Here is a 22,281-nt window from a genome sequence, read left to right on the forward strand (position 1 = left end):
AACTTCCTCAAAGGACTTCTGCATCTCAGGTAATAATAGAAGAATTAACAAACAGGATTACATCAAATTAAAAATCAAATTACTTTGCTATGTAAAATTAATACCCAGAATATAAAAAAACCTCAAAAATCTTAACATAAAAATAATGCAGCCAATAAATGATCAAATGAACTGAAAAAAACACTTCTTAAAAGAAATACAAATGGCCAAAATATAAATTAAAAATGTTCAACATCTTTACCAATCAGGAAAATGCAAATCAAAATTACACTGAGATTTCATTTCACTTGAGTTAGAACTGCATTCATCAAGAATACAAATAATAAAAGTGCTGGAACCAACCTAGATGCCCTTCAATAGACGAATGGATAAAAAAAAATGTGGCAGTTATACACAATGAGTATTACTCTGCATTAAAAAATGACAAAATCATAGAATTTGCAGGGAAATGGATGGCATTAGAACAGATTATGCTAAGTGAAGCTAGCCAATCCCTAAAAAACAAATGCCAAATGTTTTCTTTGATATAAGGAGAGTAACTAAGAACAGAGTTGGGAGGAAGAGCATGAGAAGAAGATTAACATTAAACAGGGATGAGAGGTGGGAGGGAAAGGGAGAGAGAAGGGAAATTGCATGGAAATGGAAGGAGACCCTCATGGTTATACAAAATTACATACAAGAGGAAGTGAGGGGAAAGGGGAAAAAAAACAAGGGGGAGAAATGAATTACAGTAGAGGGGGTAGAGAGAGAAGATTGGAGGGGAGGGGAGGGGGGATAGTAGAGGATAGGAAAGGCAGCAGAATACAACAGACACTAGTATAGCAATATGTAAAACAGTGGATGTGTAACCGATGTGATGCTGCAATCTGTATACAGGGTAAAAATGGGAGTTCATAACCCACTTGAATCAAAGTGTGAAATATGATTTGTCAAGAACTATGTAATGTTTTGAACAACCAACAATAAAAATTAAAGAAAAAAAAAGTGCTGAAGAGAATGCGGACACCAGGGAGAACACTGAAGTTGAGATTTTTAAATAGTACAATCATGAAGCAAATTAATATGGAGGTTCCTCAAACAACTAAGAATGAAACCACTATATGACTCAGCTATACTACTCCTCTATATTTATCCCAAAGAAACAAATTCAGTATACTACAACCGCAATTCACAATAGCCAAGTTACAGAGCCAGCCTAAGTGTCTGTCAACAGATGAATGCTTAAAGAAAAAGTGTTTTATATACAAATGGAATTTTACTCAGCCATAAAGAAGAACAAAATGATAACATCTGCCAGAAAGTGAATTAAACTGTTAAGTGAAATAAGCAGGATTCAGAAAGTCAAGGATTTTATGTTTTCTCTTCTATGCATAAACTAGAGATTAAAAATAAAAAAAAAATCCTTAAAAGGGAAGGAAGACTAGAACAGCAGAGATAGATATCAGGTTTAAGGTAGAAAGGAAGGAAAGTATTGTTACATGTACATATGAATATATGGCAATGAATTCCAAGATCATGTATAATATGTGTATGTATACAGCAACAATACATTTTTAAAAGCAAATTAATTAAATACATAAAGCAGTTAAAACAAAAGCCTAGTGGTAAAAACATTATCATTAATTATATTATACTGTTATATATATTTTATGTAAATAAAATTTATAAAACAATTTTTGTTATACAAATTTTTTCAAAATTAATTTCGTTTCAAACTATTTCTGCTATGAAGTGAATAAAATCAACATGAAAACTGGAGAAATGAAGAAAACTAGATCATAAATTGTAAATTATCTCTTTCTTATTTGCTTCAGCTATTCTTAAAAGAAATAATTCACAAGTACTAACTCAAAATAGAAAAAAAATTCCTATGGCTCAATTTTATAAACTTTAACAATGTGACAAAATCCATTCAAGTATTATTTGTTCAAATTACATGTAGAAAGTAAAGTTTTAACAATTTTATTTTAAGTATTTATGGGAAATTTCAGGCAAAAGAAAGCATGAAATATGACAATGGTATCATAACAAACATTAAAATGCCTTTTACTCAAATATTAAGTTATAAAATATAACTTCAAGAAAAATAAAACAAATTTTAACAAAATAGGTGTAGTAAAATCTCGTCTTATTAAAATAAATCTACCTTTAAATCATTACTCTAAAGTGTCCTTGAGCTAAAGCTAGAAGTTGTGTATTCAAAATATGTACAAACAACTCCAGACCATGTCAATATATTCTATAATCAAAAACTTGGTTCTAAATCAAACCAATGACATAAAAATATAAATACTATTCTTTATATTATTATACCATTTGTATGAAAGCATGTACTCTGATGTTTCTTTACTTCATTGGCTAGAAAATCTGTACTTTAATATCTGTATTTTAGAACCTCTGTTTTAAGTTATATTATATTTCAACTTAAAAACTATATTTCAATTATGACTAATAATCCCTTTTCAAAGGAATTGAAAACCATTGCACAGTATGCAATGGTTTTAAATATTAAGTAATAATAGCAAATTGGTAACTTTTAATTTATAGAAATAAAATTTAAACCTTTAGTTTTATAAAAAAGAAAGTTTCTTATTTGAGATTAATAAGGAAAAAAATTACATTGTATTCTACAACTACATAGTCTAATTTCTACTTATTTCTGATTTAAAATGAACTGCCTTAAAGCAATTAACTGTAACTATTCATATTATCATAAATTCAAAGAAAATCAATTAAATAAAAATATCCTTTAAAGAGCAATTAAAGATAATGCTACACATTAACTAAAGTAACAATTATAATTTAGTAAGAGTTAACAAATTCTCAACAAGTGTAAAATAGTATTGCCTGTAATTTTATTTTACCTCCCAAAGAAATACAGCATGGGATAATAACTTATTAACTTATAAATACATACCTATCCTTGTGCCCCTTCATGATAGTTCTTAGCATCAATACATCACTACAAAATACATCAATACAAAATCTGTGCTTTTCACTCAATCAGAATCTCTAAGCGTTTCCTAAAAATGAAAAATGGACTTCAACTGGTCTTCAGAAAATCCACTTTCTCATGTTTGTTTTTCCCAACATTCAATAAATACAGTGTTTTCACTATACTCAATAGACTGCAAAGAAGTCTGTTAACTTATTTGCTTTGTACTACACACAGCTACCTCAGGTACATCAATTACTACCATGGCAGTTTTCACATATATAAATTGTAGATATCCTATCCCAGGAAATCCACTACTTAAAAAAATTCCTATATAGGGGTGCTAGCAAATGAACATGGGAATTGACACCTTTTTCTTTTTCTCTTTTTTTCCTTACAAAGAGCCTCTATTTTTTCTTTTCTCATTTTTATTTTATTTTACTTTTTGTACAGGGGTTTAAACTCAGCATTACTTAACCACTGAGCCACATCCCTAGTCCTTTTTCAAATATTTTTTTTAGAAACAGGATCTCACTGAGTTGCTTAGGGCCTTGCTAAGTTGCTGAGGATGGCTTTGAACTCAGGATCCTTCTGCCTCAGCCTCCTGAGCTGCTGGGATTAAAGGCATATGCCATCGTGCCTGGCAAAGAGCCTTTTTCTTTTTTTAAAAGTTTGTTTTAGTGTGATCCAATATAGTAACATATATGATCAATGCACTTATACTCATTCCAAAAACAAAATTATTTTTATATGTATTTTACATAAAGATTTTAACATAAAAATTTTATAAAAAGTATTACTATTTCTATTTGGGAGAAATCATGAATGGTACCAAAGCAGGTGGCACAGAAACATAAGTAAATGAACACATTACAGAGTATTAAAAAAATTTATTTTCGAAAATGTGCATTTCTAATTTAAACCTTAGAGAACATTAGAGAACTAATGAACATTAGACATTAGAGAACTGATGAAAATATGTACATATCAAAAGTTATAGACTAGGTATTGCTTACAGAAAAATTTATAGATTTAAGCATGCATGTCAACAAGCTTGAAAAATGATAAAAGTAACTGAATTAAATACTTAACTCAAAAAAATAGGAAAAAACAATAGGTAAAAAGCAGAAGAGAAAAAGCTGATATTATAAATATTAGTGATAGAAATACAAAATGGTGCTACATATAGTAAGGAACTCTGGCATTATTTTCATAAATTGCAGATATCCTTGGCTCAATAATACAAATTATAGCAAATTAACTTGAAGATATATCTAATCAAGTATGAAATTATGGGTCGGGATATTCACAGTGGCAATGTAGATGGAAAACATCCAATATTCATTCATCAATGTACCAATGGAATAAATCCAGTCCATGCACATGATTAAATAGTATGCAGCCATGGAAAAAGTATTAGAAACACTATAATAAGTTGTTAAGTGAAAACACACACACACACACACCAGAAAACAGTATTCAAAATATGCCATATATTGTGAACTATGAGCATAATCCATGTTTTCTTAGATATGGGTAATATAATATGTATCATACACAAATGTTATATATATGCAAAGATATACATGTTAAAGGGTAAATATATGCAATATGAAATATACAAAATATCCACAAATAAAAGAAAATGGGAGAACAGAATGAAGAGGACACAGACATAATCTCTTTGAGTATGCCTTTTTAACAAATGGGAAAAGCAAGCTAATTTTAAATATCAAATTCATAACAAAATCATGAATTAAAAGACTTCAAATGATATTTAATCACATCTCCTTGGGGGACATAGTGTGAGGACAAAAACAAATGCAAAGAAAGCTTAGAATTAATTTAGTAATTTTTACTATTAGTAGTAACATTGGCATTGTTGTCTTGAAGCTATTTTATGGATAAGACATAGCAAATGGTTAATTTGTTGCCATAAACCAAGGATTACAGTATAAGAGAGAGAGAACTACAATAAAGTTTAAAAAGTTAATTTGAATTAGATATCAGTTTTGTATGTCCAATTTGAATTCACTGCACAGGACAATTACAATACCATAAAGAATAATCAGATAATTAGCTGAAATATTTTGAACCAAAAATTGGATTTCATAAGAATAATGTGGTGGGGTGGGGGACAAAGTAAAAGAAACAAAACTAAAATTAACACCACTGGAAGTAAATAGAGCCACTAAGATCTTACTCTAAAAATTTGTCAATGCAAATTGATAGAAACAGATTCATGGATTGCTTCTCTTCCTCAATATAATCCCATCCCACTCCCTGATATTTAATCTGATCAGACTTCCTAATGACTATAGGATGGAGAAGGAGGATAGGATTTTACACTTTTGAGATTCAAAAATCTAATCTAATTTCTTAATTAATAGATAATTTCCATTTATCTAAACCTTTCCTCTAGTAACAATTTCCACAAAGTTCTAACTAATTAAAGAATCTCTGCTTAAAAATTCTGGAGGAAATGATGAAATTAGAAAACTCACTTTGTATATCCCCTATCACATTAGTTTATTCATATTAATCAATGAATGAAAGCTTTAGAAGGAAGGTTGATGGGGGACTTTATATTGAAGAATACGAGTTATTATCAGTTACGCCCCATGTTCAATCATAAGCATCAATAAGGTAAACAAACACTGTATGACTGCTGATCTAATGAGATATGAAGCACAGAAAACTACCTAAGAAGGACTCCTGCAAAAGTAGCCAAATTTTTATTTAACCAGCTCTTTTGAGCTAAGGACTTCATTACAGGAAATACAGGGCATAGTGAAACAATTTTGATACTAAAAGAAAGTAAATGTACTAAGGCAAAATACAAAACATTCTATAAGAAAATGCAGGCTATGCAAAAAATCAATGGATTGGAAAAAAGAAGCAGTAGGATTGCTACAAATTAAGAGAGTTCAAAGGCATATATAAAAGCAATATTGTGGTTATTGTTCACATTATTATTCAAATAAACTAGGTACTTTAGAAAAATAGCAAAATTGGATTATTAATTATTAATTTATACACGGAATCATTCAATTTTATTAGGTGTCATAATGTATTGTATTAAGTAACAACAGACCATATTATTAAAAACTATTTTCTGAAATATGAGGGTATGTAAATACATGATTCTGGGAATTAGTTTTTTTAAAAAATTAGAACATAAGGGTGAAGCAAACATTGAATATAAGTAATAGTTATACAGAATGTCCATGTATTATTCTACTTTAATAAATGTTTAAAATTTTCCACAGTCATAAAGAAAGACATAAATAAAAGCAAACAAACAAAAGTAATATCAAGATGCCCTACAGAGAAAAAGAATCAAGATACAGTGTGTTTATTTCTATTCCCCAATATGATCCCATCATATTCCTTAATATTTTAGTCTTGATCAAATTCCTATTGGTTGTATGAAGGAGGGGAATTGGATGGTTCCTTTTAGGTCCCCCAAAAATGTAAGCTATTTGTATTGTTTGTATTGTTATCAAGATAAAGATTTTTATCAAGTTTTGACATTTTGTCAATCTTTGATTCTTCATTAACCATTATCAAGCCCCTACAAAAGCCCTTGAGAATATACCAAGACATTAAACAATAAAAATTAACAAGAGATTTTAAACAAGGTAGTGAATAACACAATGAGATTTTTATTTTAGAATTATTACACTGGAAACAATGTATAAGTAAGTTGAAGTTGAATTTCAGTGGGTAGATGAAGTTGGGTGGTAAGAGATGAAACCACCACCATAACTCTTGACAACAAAGAGAAAGATGAGGCACAGCAATAGAAATAATTTGACAATGAAGGTGATAAATGATGAATTAAGGTCCCAGATGGGAGTGAAAGGAATAGTTGTAGAAAATAGAAGTACTGATCTTATATTTAAAAAGATGTTTTAGTTGCTGAGTTACATGGATTAGAAGATGTAGGAAAGAAAAGATAAATAATTATAAAGATATAGTGGTGGAGGGACTCAGAAGTTTAGGCACATTCAATCAGATGAATTCTTTCCTATGGTATGAGCAGTTTTAGCTAAAGAGGGAAAGTTCAGTACAAGAAATGTGTGCAATCAAGGAGAGTAGTGATAAAGTGTTTACCAGGAAATAGTTATAACAATTTCTGAGGAGTGGGAAAGCACAGGATTCATAAAAAATATCATAGCACCAAATTGGTGTTTATATGCTCTAGTGAAGCTAAGATCACTACTAAAGGAATGTTCCTATATGAAAAGAAACAGAGAAGGAAATATGCTAACAGACTAGTCACTCATTTGCTATAGATAGAATATATTCTTTTATATACATTAAAAACAATTTTATTTTTCTAATCTAAATTAAATAAGATTAAATAAATTACCATAATAAAACATATAAATTGGTAATGGTAGCCTGTTCTTTAAAAAGGAGTGAAACAAAATATAATCACAATGAATAAAAGTTTAAATGTTGAATAAGTATTAAAATTCCATTTTTCTTACCAATTCGAGTGATTTTATTATGCGAAAGTTCAAGATTCTGAATATTAGTGCAGCCATCCAAACCATGAAAGGAACTCAGTTTATTTTTATTAAGAAGAACAACACAGAGATTTTCCAAATTTTCACAGTTGATAGTCTCAATATGGTTTTCCTTAAAGAAAGAACAAATTTAATAAATTTTGTTTCAGTGGCTCATTAATTAAATATTTAAAGCTTGCAAAAAGAGGAAGGATGAGACTCAATCTCTAAATGAATACATGAATCTCAAATTGCTGAGATAATTACAAACTATTTTACTATCTAGATGAAAATATTAAGTAATCTAATAATCAAATAATTTGAATTTATTTATTAATATTCTTTTTAAAATGTTGAAAATACAGAGGAAAATATAGCAAAATATTTTGAACAACCTAAATGAACAAGAGAGAATATTTTATCATTGCTGTTTCTGCTGATGTGCATGGGAATGGCTATTGTAGTCAAGCAAGCACTGCTTCACCATTTATATGGGTTTGAATGGAAGTAGATAACTTTTCATTTTATTTTGCAGATCTCTCAGGAAAGAACTATACCTCAGTGGATGCACCACCCAAGGAATTGCACCTGAGGAATTTCATCTCTAATTGGATCTGGTTTAGATAAGAAAATCCTGTGCTTCAAGCCTGGGTCAGATGACATAGATTGATACAATGATGGACATGAATGTATTTTGCATGTGAGAGGAGGTGAATCATTAGTAGTCAGAAGGTAAATGTGATAGTTACTTTGATAACTCCAGTATTCATAGATTCATACACTCTCCTTCCACATGAACATATGGCTTCCACAATAAAACATTAGCCATCATGAAGCAAGCAGATCTAAGCACTCTAAAAAGAAGCCCAAAATAACTATGAGAGATTCCAACTTCCCAGACATTCCTGTCAAGGCATCACACATTAAAGAGAAGGAATTTTAAACAGTCACCACCTAACTTCCATCTGACCACAATTACATGAGTCCCAGTCAATGCAATATAAAATGGAAGAAATGTCCAGCCATCCCTGGTCTCAATTCATGACCTATTGAATAAGAAAATAAGATGACTGTTGTTTTCAGCTATGCAGGTAGTCCTTTGTTATGCAGCAAAAAAACAAGCAAACAACCAAACAAAAACCCTGTATCATCTGCAAAAACAAAGAGAAAAGTAATTTCCAGGATGTACCATCTAATCATCTTTCTCTTATCCTTACAAACATAGATCCTTGATCTCTCTAGATCTGTTACAGACTATTTTAGTAATCATTTCTTCAAGTTACTTCTGAAATGTGAACATAAACTCATTTTATATTTTATCATAAAATAACTATTAAAACAGGGGACATACCTGTACATCAATGTACTTAAGTTTTTTGCAATTATTCAGGCCGTGTAAAGAAGTTAATCCACAGCATCGAAGGGATAGAAATTGAAGATTTGTACACTCCGACAATGTGGAGAGACTACAACCTGGCAAATCTTGAAATGTAATGATTGTAACCTACAGAATTCAAGAAAACTGGGGTGAGTAACATTATTAATTACACAATATAAGCCATGTTAATGTTGTGAAAATGTTTAGAAAATTCATATAAGAAAAAAATACTGTATGTTGAAATTAACATTTATTAACAACTCAATTTGTGTAAAGCTATTTGGTCTCTTTTGGTCCCCTACATAGAAAAATGAAATATGAAATCATCCATTACCAAATTCAAGTTCAAAAATAAAATACATAAAACAACAATATAATAATTTATTAGTTCAATCCCTGATTTTGTACCAAGTCCACTTATTTCATATTTTATTGCCCTAGACATCACATTACACCACATAAAAGTCTATGATCTGTGGTTAACAGTATCTTAGAGATCCCTGGATGGTAAAGTCAATGGGAGAATCATATTTTCATGGAATATAAAGAAGGAATATAGTTTGCTCTTAACAAAAGCAATAATATATTTAAAACTTCAAGTAGAGTTTCTATTTTCATAATTACTTTAGGAATATCTCAACTACTCATAATCTAAAGCAATTTTAAAGCAAATTGTTTTTCATAAATTTTCTGAAAGAAAATATTCCTCTATATAACAATAAAGTATGTGTCGCCTGTTAAATCTGTATGCAAACAAATATAACTTCTATAATTGGAAAATTTGCTCAGTAATAGTGAAAATGGAGGGCTTAAAAACTGAAAATTTGACAATCACAGTTATATATTAACCATGTTACTCTGCATCATAATTTATATTACCTTTCTGATTTAATAACATACTCTTTCAGCCAACTGCTTTCAATCAACACAATTAAATTCTAGTTATTTAGGATGTAGCAATTTCTATAGTTTCATTTCATTACTGCACAGAAGTAACAACTATTCTGATTAGTAGCATCTATTGTTGAAATGGAAGAGTTTCCTAATATTTCTTCCTTTTTATTTAACATTTAAAACAGTCCTTATGGGATAGCAATGTCTTCTCTACTGCACCCTAGATTTTTACAAAAATATGATATAAAAATACATTTTATATTAATCATTTATTGATACACGTATGATAATAATCACATAAATAAAAGACCTTGTGCTCCAAAACTCAAGTTCAATACACTATTAGTAAACATATGCATCCATGATTGTACAATCAGCTTGAAAAACTGGGGCACAGAAGATGTTAACTAAGTTTGTTAGATTAGTTAATGAACAAACTGACCCATAATTAGTGGCAAACCTTAAATATACTCATAGAATATGTAGTTTCTCTCCTTTTAAATAAAAACTTGAAAATTTTTATTTCATGCTCTCTGACTTAAAAAGAAGTTCCACATAGAGAACCTCTAAATCATTTTATTAAAGATCACAAATAAAATTTCTATTTAATCAACTATATTATTTCCAAATCTTTAATAGCTAGTTGTAACCAAAATGACCTAAAACAGATATATGTGATAGATATAGATATATTTATATGTCTGTTGTTTGTTATTTAGAGATTTCATTCTCAATTATTCTTGAGTTCAACCTAAAGTGTATCAGTTATTTATAGTAAACTGTAATTGCAAAAGCAATGAAAGCAACAACTGTTTTTATGTTTCTAAGACATTTTTTAAGTGCCCCAGTCTCAGATCTATTCAATAGGAAAAAATCATATTAGTCTCAGGTATGATTAGTGGTTTACATGAACAGTTTGAAAATAACTTTAGTAATTCATGTACCATTCCAATAGCAGCCCATTACAATTTCTTGTGTAAAAGTGAGAAATGTTGATCTAAAAGTTAATTAGCAGTTAAAATGTTATCATTCATGTTAGGTATAAAGAAATATTAACCATTCCTTAAGCTCAGTATCCATTTTGTGGTGGTTGTTACTTACAACTGGTTATAATTGGTAGCAAAATGCCAAAAAGAAAAGAAAAAATGATTTGCTAAAACACAAAAGCTAGGAAAAATAAAAACATCTATAATCATTGTTCTTCAGTAATTTTCTTTTGGTATATTATTACATATAGTGAGATGGTATAGTATTTTCAGCTGTATAACTTCTTAGATGAAACAGGTATCAAGCAGGTCTCAAAAATCCATTTGCCTTTCTCATCAGATTCACACCCACATTTTACAATTGACTATTACATATGTAAATGTATGTATGTATACACAAACACACATACATGATGATGAGCTCTAGGTCATGTTTTTTGAAATAATGTGTTAAAACTATAAAATAGACATTGTTTTTTCAAGTTTATGAAAGAAAAAACTGAGGCTCAGAAAGGTCAATATTCTTGCACAAACTTATGAAGCAGTAAATAGTTCTGCCAGTAAATATCAAAAATTAAATTAAAAAACAAGATCTTAATACAGAGCTTTTAAAACTTCATTAAACTCAAATAAAGTTTGTAGTAGTTTCCTTTTAAATTAATCTATTCTAAACTTTGAAGCTAGCAGTAATGTAGAAATAAGATTAACATTTAGCTGGATTCATTTATCCATCCATATTTTCATCCTTGCTACTATATACTCAAAATCACATTCCTGGAAATAAATAAAGAACTGTAGAAAAAATGAAGACCCGATTCAAGTCCTAAAGTTTCAAAGTAAGAGATTATATGAGCAAAATGAATTCATTTATTGGGTGAAATTCCAGAAGAGTACACATTTCTCTTAAAAATTCTCTCCACTAAAGATGGCAGTAGTGACAAGGATAAGGAGAAAGACATGAATCTAAGAGATTAGAAAATCAAAGTAAGTGATGGATAAGTTACAGGGTGAATGAGGACACAATGATAAGACATCTGCCAAAGAGAATTACATGAACAGTCAGGAAACAAAAGATAGTATTATATAAACAAAAGATAGTATTATATAACACCTGACCATTTATATATCCATTTATATTCATGCACATTTTTCATCTTTATAATATGTATATATGATGCTTCAAAGAAAAATTAAACCTTTAAAATAGAGGCTTTGAGTAATACTGAGAGGATTATAGGGTCTTTTAGAAACTGTTAGTCAAATTAGTTCATGAACCAGTGACATCATCCCTCAATGACATTGAAAACATGCAGAATCCTTTGGTCTGTTAATCACAAGATCCATCATATCAGAATCAACATTTCACAAATTCTCAGGTGATCTATACACATTATGGCTTGCCAGGCCTTGCTCTAAGAAGTAAAATAGAGTTAATCTTCATTTTATCTAAATTGGTAAGAGTTCCAAAGAAGGAACAGAGAATTGGCAGGAGGTAAAGGAGAAAGAGCTCATACATCTTTTATTTCCTTAGTGCTCTTCTCACTGAACAGACTAGAGATCTACAATAAAGGGGTAGAGCATTATTGTTTCTCTAATTTCAATTTTACTTTTAAAATTAGTACATTTTAGGCATTTAGTATATTTTAAGTTTTCACTATTACCTAACTCGAGTAGATATTTATAATGAAAACTACTTAAATAAGATAATTACTAAAGTCATCATATTGGAAACCTCAAAACAATGTCTTGGGGAAAGTACATGAAGAATCATTCCAGAGATAGCATAGCCCAAGGAAAACAATAAAGAACAAGCAATTGGGAATTCTATATGTAGCTCTATAGAACTGATAGATCTGGTAATACATTGCCTAGGAAATAGAAATACTTCAAAATATATGTTCTAGTTCTTGTTAATTGTATTGTTTTTTTTCATGGTTCAGCTGTACTTCTGAAACTTCCCTATTTCATCAATCTATCAGAGATTACCCCAAAATCTTATTTGCAGAAATTTTCAAGATCTATAATAATGTATTTATCTATGCATTTGTTTAAGCTCCATAGTGTAACATTAGGTTTGTTGTTCTTGTCTCTTGAGTAAACCAGTAAATATTAATCAATCATATTGAACAGTTAAATAAATAAATATTGGCTGAGGAAATGAATAAGATAATGTACTAATACAAATGTTCATTTTGCTAGTATCTATTGATACAAAAATTTAAATGAGTATATTTGACTTTCAGGGTTTAACTAAATTATGTGTATTTTATTCATAAATCCTTTTAGTATTGCACTGTTTAAAATATTCTTTCCTGTTTTTCTACACATTCCCGAGTTTCTGTCTTAATCTTGGTTGTAACTATGATCTCCATAACCACTAAAAATATGTAGCATTTGGTGAGAATTGTTTTTAAGTTTGAAGCAGATATATACCACATTTATAAAGCACAAAACAAAATAATTGTGTTTCTGTATAGGAATTCTAGAGTCTTCTATCAAATAAATTTTTTCACAGCAGTGGTCTCATATAGAGAAATTCATTACATTCACCACTAGGTGGTGTGGTAGCCCATATGGAAAGCAAATGCCTGAGTATCAAATTTCCTACCCTAATTCCAACTCTTAAATTTGTAAATACTTCCTTACATCCTTAATAATTGCTATAGGACTCTTGTATGCAACCTTAAAGATATTGAAAAATGTAAATCAAAGCTCTGTAGAGTTCTTAGGGAAGCAATGCCCTGAAGATGATGAAATTTAAAAAATAAATCCCCTCCCACATGGGGAAATATTTCATTATTAACTTAAGTCTATTAAGAGACAGTTTCTTATATACAAAATTTAATTCTATTAAAATGTAAAGCTCCACTTTTGAGAATTGGGTTAAATATTAAAAAGCATTATGAAATTAGAAATACCTGCTGTAGAGTATTCCAACGGCCATACTGAAGAATTTCTAATGTGCTCAGAGGAGGCATTGTACTAGCTAAGCATTTCAAAGGTCTCTTTCTTTTAACAATTTTTTTCTGCTGATTTTGACTGAAAATTTCAAACCAAGGTTTAAATGATTTTAGCCAAGCTAGTCTCTTCTCCTCAATAGAAGATAAAAGTGTTGACTCTAGTTTAGAGGTTATGATCCTTTCACATTCAGCCCTGTTTTCATGGCACTCCTCTGGAATTTCATTAATCTCAGATATAAGAGAGTTTTCTTTGTTAGCAATCCAGGAGCTTTTTGTATTACAGCCACTAAAATCTTCATGAAGAGCAAGTCTATCCAAAAAGTAATCTTGCTTATTTATTTTGCCTTCTCTATTTACCATGGCATCAGTGGTGTTAAAGAACATAATGTCACTATTTAGAGTATTGTCTTTTGAGTTTTCTTCAGCTTCTTTGGATTTTAAGTTAATTTCTTTTTCTTGTAGTATTGGATATTCCTCCATAGTTTCAGCATTTTCTAATTTTAATGGTAGTAGTTTTTGCTTTATTGAAATAATGGAAGTATTCTCTTCATATAATCCATTCCCTTGTGATATCTCTTCTTTTTCTACTTTTTGTATCATTTTCTGTTCATTAAATTCTATTATTTTCTGTGCTTCATTGTTCTTCACATCATTCATTTCTTCATTACATTCTAATATTATTATTTGGACTTTTCCCCCCTCATTTTCCTTTATGGCATATTCCACCTGTTCCTGGTTTTGTGTTTGTGTCTTTAATTCTTGCTGAAACTGTTCAATCATATTTTCTTTTAGATCTAAGATTTCTAATTCAGTTCTTTTGTACATATCTTCATATTTTATTTCTTGCTTAATCATTTTTTCAGAACACTGTTTTTTTGCTAGGCTGTCATTTGTTTCTTCTATTTTTAATTCTGCCAAAATGGCTTGGTTTGATTTCAATTGTTCTTGTATTGGTTCTTTCAAGACAAACTGACTACCTATATTTTCACTCTTATTCAATTTCTTAACTACCCAAAGAGGAACATTTTCCTGCTTCTTTGAATTTTCATACACTAATTCTTTGGCTATCTCACTCTTATTCTTTGACTTATCTTCAATAGTTAAATGTTTGGCATTATGTTCTCCCTTCTTCAATGTGGTATTTATTATAAGCTGTTGGCTTGCAGTTTCTATTAATTTAAATTTTTCCTTGTTTTGTAGTTCTTCTCTTTCTCGTCTCAGGATGTTCTTTTTTTCTTCATATACTTTTTCCCTCCTTTTTCTTTCCTCTTGCTTCTGTTTTTTTATCTCTTCTTCTATCCTTTGTTCTTCCTCTAATTTTTTCCTATTTTCTTCCTCTTTCTGTCGTATATTTGCTTCCTTTTCTTTCAACTCTTTTGCTTTCCTTTGTTTTCTTTCTATTCGGTCTCTAATTATGGGGCTATATTTTTGGTAGATTATGAATGCCTTATATTTAGCTTGAATTTTTACAGCTGCATTATGCTGCAGTTCTAACAAACGCATCTTTTCTTTTTCTTGTAGATCCTTGAACCTTGTTCTTTCCTCTTCCATTTGTACATGCAAATTTCTCATAAATTCCTAAAATAAGGTAGGATAGTAATAACATAAACAAAATGTGTTATTTTATTCAAATATCATTTAAAATTGTAGATTAAAAATAAATATAAAAACTGAAATCATAATGAAATTGCGATAACATTCACTTAAAGCGATTAAAGTAATTTATTTTAAATGGTATTAATTTTTAAATATTTAAAAGACTGTCACATGGGTAAGTTGGTACTCTAAAATTATGAAAATAATAAACCATCTAAATTATAAAGATACTAAGCCACCTGGGTATAAATTGAGGGATTCTTTGAGATAGAAAGCATATGAAATCAGAATGACACAGGAAAAGAAAGAAAGAAAGAAAGAAAGAAAGAAAGAAAGAAAGAAAGAAAGAAAGAAAGAAAGAAAGAAAGAAAGAGGGATGGAGGGAGGGAGAAACCACAAGCCAAAATTTATGTATGTGAAAAGGAATTCAAACATTCTGTGATGGGCAATCTAATAAAGGACATGGAGAGCTAGCACTGAACTACAGAGCATGAAATTCTCCTATGAGCCTTAGGATACCAAGAAGGTGAAGTAGCCCATGTGTGTAAGCAATATTAAGAAACAGTCTATTCACATATTTCATTCCTTCTCAGCTCTCAAGAAAGTTGATATATACATAAAATGAGATAATTTGAAGCTAGGTAAGAAAATATCATTATCACTAGAATCTTAAAACAAAAACAAAAGGATCAAAACATTCAGCAAATATTTAAGGGAAACTAACATAAGGATGTGAGATAATGCATTTAATAATGCATTATTATTATTAAATGCGTTATTATTAAAAGAAGTATCAATTTCTGAGCAAAGAGAACTATTACACGAGATAAAACCTTAAATGTAGATGACTTTTCAGAAAAATATTTTTTAAAAACCTTACATAAACATAAAATGCAAGTGTTCAAATAAAAAATATGACTAACTCAAACCGAATGGCTGAAAGTAAAATGGCAGAATGTCTGATTATCTAAAGAAAAATTTCAAAAGTAAATATTTTCAACAAAGACGTGAAATATATGGCAGATAGGGGGAGGGATAAGGAATTGACCAAAAGTAGCTTCAGAATAATAAGGCAGTGAGAAAAGAAAAATGAAGGGAAGAAAATAGTAGAAAAACATATATTTTAAAATAAAATGCCATAGGACAAAGAGCTGAGTTTATTTAACTCTCACACACAACCTATTTTGATACGTGGTAGCAATATTTCAGAACCCAAAATAAGAGTTTCATGGAAAAAGAGCTCCACGAAAGCAAATACCATGTTCTTTATTATTCACAATTATATTGCAAACACTTAGAGAAGTGTCTGACATATAACAGAAAACTATCACATATATGCACATGAATTTATAAAGTGAAAATCCTAAAAGCTTCAAAAGAATGTAAGGACTAACCATAAAATTTACAACTGGCAAAAATAAATAAATACACAAGGAGCTACATCTTTAAATTACTGAAAATAAACAGCAATGAATATGAATTATACAACCAAATAAACTAATTATTCAGTTTTGCAAGCTAAATCAATACATTTTTAACTACAAAGACTACGCAAATTAACCATTCAAAAATATTTTCTTGACAACTATTTAGCATATACTCCAGGAAAAGTAAAAAGAGTTACACTGATTAGGAGAAGACTCAGGATTAAAAAAATACTAAAAAAGAAAGAAAGAAAGAAAAAGTCATTAACATTTAACACTTGAATTTTCTGTTCCATTTTCTTCTCCCTTCTATCATTTTGTTTTCAAATTCTACTGTTTTATTATTTTTTATTTGTTTTTAGGTAATGTGTTTTTCTTTTCCTCTAAGATGTTCCTAAGACTATTTTTTCCTGTGTCTTGAATTTCAGTAGCTGCACTATTAAATTCCCAGTGAAATTTTCTTTGTGCCTATCTTATTTATAAATCATTAGTCATCTCTGAATGTTCAGATTGATTTTTTTAAGGTATTTGAACTCTTTTCAGACATTATATCCTTACCCATTGTTTCTGCTCCATTCTCTCCATGCTCTTCTTTCAAGATTATCAGACAATTTTTATAACTTTTCTCTATGCATTATATGCTTCTTATGCTCTTTGTTTTTCCCATTTTTTGTTCTCTTTGTACATTAATTTGAATATTTTCTATTGAATTCTCTTCTCTTTGATCAATACTCACATTTGCTATGTCCAATATACTGTCAAACACATCCCATGAATTTTTAATTTTTATATTGAATTTTTAAACTCTACAGCGTATACTTGATATCTGATTATACATTTTAATTCTCTAAAATATTACACATCACCTTCTAACTTTTTTGTTAGTGATGATAGTTACAGTTATTTTAGTGGCTCCACTAAATCCAGTATTTGGATTATATACAAGTGGGCTACTATTCTCTTTTTTTTTTTTCTCGGCATTCATATGAATCTATCTTTTCACATGCCTAATAAATTTTTAGTTCAACAAAGGAAATAATCAATAATGTAAAGAGAGTGCCCACAGAGTAGGATAACATCTTTACCACATACACACCAAATAGAGCAGAAATCTCCAGGATAAATAAGAACTCAAAAAACTTCAGACCAAAAAAATAAATAACCCTATCACAAATGGGCTAAGAAACTGAACGGACACTTCTCAGAAGAAATTAGTGAAATGCAATCAAAACTAATCTTAGATTTCATCTCACTTCTGTCAGAATGATAATTATCAAGAAAACAAGCAATAATAAGTGTTGGTGAGGATATGGAAAAAAAGGTACACTCCTATATTACTGGTAGCACTGCAAATTAGTGCAACAACTATTGATAGCAGTATGGAGATCCCTTAGAAAACTTGGAATGGAACCACCATTTGACCTAACTATCCCACTCTTCAGTCTATACTCAAAGGACTTAAATCAGCATACTACAGTGACACAGCCACAACAATGTTCGTAGCAGCTCAATTCACAATAGCTAAACTGTGGAACCAACCTCGATACCTTCAACAGATGGATAAGGAAACTAAGGTACATATACACAATGGAATACTACACAGTATTCAAAAAATAAAATTATGGCATTTACAGGTAAATGGATGGAGTTAGAGAATATCATGCTAAGCAAAGTAAGCCAAACCCCAAAAAACAAAGGCAGGATGTTCTCTCTGATAAGTGGATGCTGATGCATAATGGGGAGAGAGGAGAGAATGGAGGAACTTTGGGCAAAGGAGAGGGAGGAAAAGAGGGGGCATGGGAGCAGCAAAGATGGTGGAAGGAGAAAAACATCATTAACATAGGTACATGTATGACTGCACATATGGTGCAACACTACATCATATACAACCAGAGAAATGAAAAGTTGTGCTCTATTTGTGTACAATGAATCAAAATGTGCCCTCATGTATAACTAATTAAAACAAACTAAAAAAAATATCTACAGTAGAATGTAGTTTTTCAGAAGTGTATAAATACTAAATAGATTTGAAAGAAATACAAACAAAAGTAATAATATTTAGCTGGATAACATGATCACAGGAAACTTTATCTACTTAATATATATGATTACTTAAAATAATTTTATATAAAAACTGAAGTGAATAAAAACCAAAATTAATACATTTATTATCATCAGAATCATCTTAAATTCAAATGTATTATTTAACAATTAATTGTGTTCAACAAACAGTAACTCTTCTTAACCATCTTTAAACATAATGAAATCCTTGTAATAGTATCTTTCCTTAAATCCTAAATGAAATTTTAGAATTGCAGTTTTATAAAGACACATTCATTGAACTAGTTATTTATTATTTGCAGAACATTCCATTTCAAGGAGAACTTCTGAGGATTTTTTTAATTGATTTTATTTTTTAAATACATGACAGCAAAATGCATTACAATTCTTATTACACATATAGAGCACAATTTTTCATATCTCTGGTTGTATATAAAGTATGTTCACACCAATTCATGTCTTTATACATGTACTTTGGATAATGATGTCCATCACATTCCACCATCATTTCTAATCCCCTGCCCTCTCTCTTCCCCTCCCACTCCTCTGCCCTATCTAGAGTTTGTCTATTCCTCCCATGCTCCCCCTCCCTACCCCTCTATGAGTCAGTCAACTTATATCAGAGAAAACATCTGGCATTTGTTTTTTTGGGGGGGATTGGCTAACTTTACTTAGCATTATCTTATCCAACTCCATACATTCACCTGCAAATGCCATGATTTTCTTCTCTTTTCTGAGGATTTTTTTAATGCTGCAATAAATTCTATATCAGCTAGGCAATATTATTTTAAAAAGGCAATTTCAAGCATAATAATTTATTTCAAATGGAGAAAGAATAATGTACTGATTAAAAACAAAAAATAAATACCTCATGCTGTTTAAATTTTTCTTTCCACATTTTCTCTTCTTCATGGAGCTCCTCATTCATCTTGTCCTGTTCTTGCTGAAAATATGATAATAATCAAGTGTTATTTTACTCACATACATATCTAAGAATATTATATTCATTATATATGATTCTCACAATTTATATTTCTACATAGTGATTAAAGATGACAACGCATCAAAAAGTCCTGGTTTAAAAACTTTCAATTCAAATCCAGTGTGAAATTAAAGCATCAGATAAATGATACCTAGGGTCCCATTTTTAGGACATAAATATGTTTACAACCTAGGAAAGCTGTTTTAGTTATCTGAACATGTTGCTCATATAATGAAATATGTTGGCTAGAAATACTGTTTGGTACTGCAAAACTTATAAATAACAAGATTGCAAACTGACTTTTACATTATAATTTTTTTTCTCTATACAGCATACCATTTAATTCACATAATAAATCAGTAAGTAATGGTTTTCCTTCAATACATTTTTATTAGGACATATTTATTTAAGACTCTTCAGAATAAAATAAAATCAATATAAAACAGAACCCTTCATCAAAAACTCAGCTTCTAGTATGGGAACAGTGCCACAAGTTTACACATTACCCCACTTAGCAGAATGAGTTTATCATAAGAGAAGAACTATAAAGGGTCACAGTAGGAATGGTTGTTATAATTACTGATGGTGAAAAGTTTTATGCAGGATATTATACTTGAAATGACTCGGTTTTCAAGAGGTGGAGTAGATATTTTCAGAATCTACTAAGGATTTCAAATAAAGAAAATGAATAAAGCTGTATTTTCAGAAAAATATTAAGTTTATTTCAAATAGGATTTGGGGAATAACAAGGGGAATACTAAGATCAGTGTGGAAAGTAAGATGTCTGTGTGAGAATCACTGAGAGCCTTGTGTAGATACAGTGGCAGGAGTGAGAATAGAAGTGAAAACTATGTTAATGTGGGGCTGGGGTTGTGGCTCAGTGGTAGACCAACTTGCCTAGCATGTGTGAGGCACTGGGTTCAATTCTCAACACCACATATAAATAAATAAATAAAATAAAGATCCATCAACAACTGATAAAAATATTTTAAAAACATGTTAATGTGAAATTGTTAAAAACCACCAACTGAATAGATACAAAGGAAGGGGGGAATTTTCTTTGAACCTATCTTATTCAACATGTGGTGCCTTTTGATGACATATAAGTGGGGAAATAAATTTTAAAAAATAGCCTTTTGACAGCACTGTGTATAAGACCAAAACACTTACAAAGTATAGTATACATTCTAGGCTAAACACTCAGAAAGGTTGAGCTACTTTAAAGTATCAGTAATATGTATTTAAGAGAAGATGGATGAAACAACTATTAGAAGGAAGAAAGTAATAAAAAGAGAGGTAAGGGTAAAAAATTATATTCATTTTCTTTCTTTCTCTCTCTCTCTCTCTCTCTCTCTCTCCATTCCTGCCCCTCCTCTCTTTTGGTTCATTAGCTTGGACTAATAACTGCTTTGCTTACTGAATATAAGAGAACCAGAGGAGGAACACAATTAAGAAAAAAAAGATAATGAATTCAGTTTTAGACATAAAAAGTGTAAGAGTTACATAGTATACTTTATTTTGTTATAAAAATAGATTTGGTTCTGAACAGGCATAGCTATGGATGAGGTTACCAAAAAAGTGTATGGATTAATAAGACAAAAAAGGCAGAGGGTGGAATCCTTGATAGTATCATTTACAAGGACAGCAAGAGAAAGAGAAGTGTAATATTGGCCATATTCTATTATCATATAGTATGCATATATGAACATGCAACAATGAATCCTACTATTATATACAAATATAATGGCCCTGTAAAATATGAAAAAACCAAAAGAAAGAATAATAAGTCTGAAACAGACATGGAGGAGGAAATAATAAACACGTAAGAAGGGAATAAAGACAGAGTGACTCCCATATGAATCAAGAGGAAAGAAAATGGTCCAAAATCAAAATTTTGCAGGCATAAAATGCTTCAGAGGCCTATAAGAACCAATAAAAAGCCTCATAATATAGTGTTTAGAGATCATGGATTTTCTTTTTGAAGAGCCATTTTTTTTGTTCAGTGGGGTAACCATGCAAGAACCCTAGCAGATTTAATACCATATCAGGGATGAGATCAGGAATATAATGAAAATAATTATTTTTTAAGAAGCTTGTCTATAAGTAAATCTAAAGAGCATCTAACATGAGACAAAACAAAGGTTACTACATGATTTTCTTTTCTTCTTACGATGGGAGAAAACTGAACCTGTTGATAAAGAATAAGAAAGGAGGAAGGGCCGGGGTTGTGGCTCAGTGGTAGAGTGCTTGCCTAGCAGGCATGAGGACTGAATTCCATCCCCAGAGCCACATAAAAATAAACAAATAAATAAGGCATTGTGTCCATTTAAAAAAAATGAGTAAGGAGGAAGCTTATAGAGGTGTTTAAGTGTATAGAAAACAAGCAAGGGTAAGTTGAAAATGGCAGACTCTAAAGCTAAGGAGAAAAGATAACCTTTGACAGAAAGAAGAAAGATTCTTACTGGGAGGAAACAAGGCAAAAAAAAAAAAAAAAAAGGATAAGCAAAGATGTTGAGGCTAACCAGAAACCAGATGTTGGATTAGATAAAAG

The 22,281-nt window shown here is 30.1% G+C and overlaps 1 protein-coding gene across 4 annotated transcripts in view; it reads right to left on the reverse strand.

Annotated features, from left to right (window-relative positions):
- Positions 1–22,281, reverse strand: part of Lrriq1 (leucine rich repeats and IQ motif containing 1) — a 199,146-nt gene that overhangs the window by 162,621 nt on the left and 14,244 nt on the right. For all 4 annotated transcript variants that reach the window (XM_046419370.1, XM_058571322.1, XM_046419372.1 and 1 more), the window contains exons 7-10: positions 19,617–19,691; positions 13,626–15,245; positions 8,801–8,953; positions 7,432–7,582 (exon numbers count right to left, since the gene is read on the reverse strand). In XM_046419370.1, coding sequence (XP_046275326.1) covers positions 7,432–7,582; positions 8,801–8,953; positions 13,626–15,245; positions 19,617–19,691 — 1,999 coding nt within the window. The remainder of the gene's footprint in view (positions 1–7,431; positions 7,583–8,800; positions 8,954–13,625; positions 15,246–19,616; positions 19,692–22,281) is intronic.

This window comes from Marmota monax, unplaced genomic scaffold (genome assembly GCF_021218885.2).
Source record: "Marmota monax isolate L192 unplaced genomic scaffold, Marmota_monax_Labrador192_F-V1.1 WCK01_AAM20220418_F8-fsc00036, whole genome shotgun sequence".
NCBI lineage: Eukaryota > Metazoa > Chordata > Mammalia > Rodentia > Sciuridae > Marmota > Marmota monax.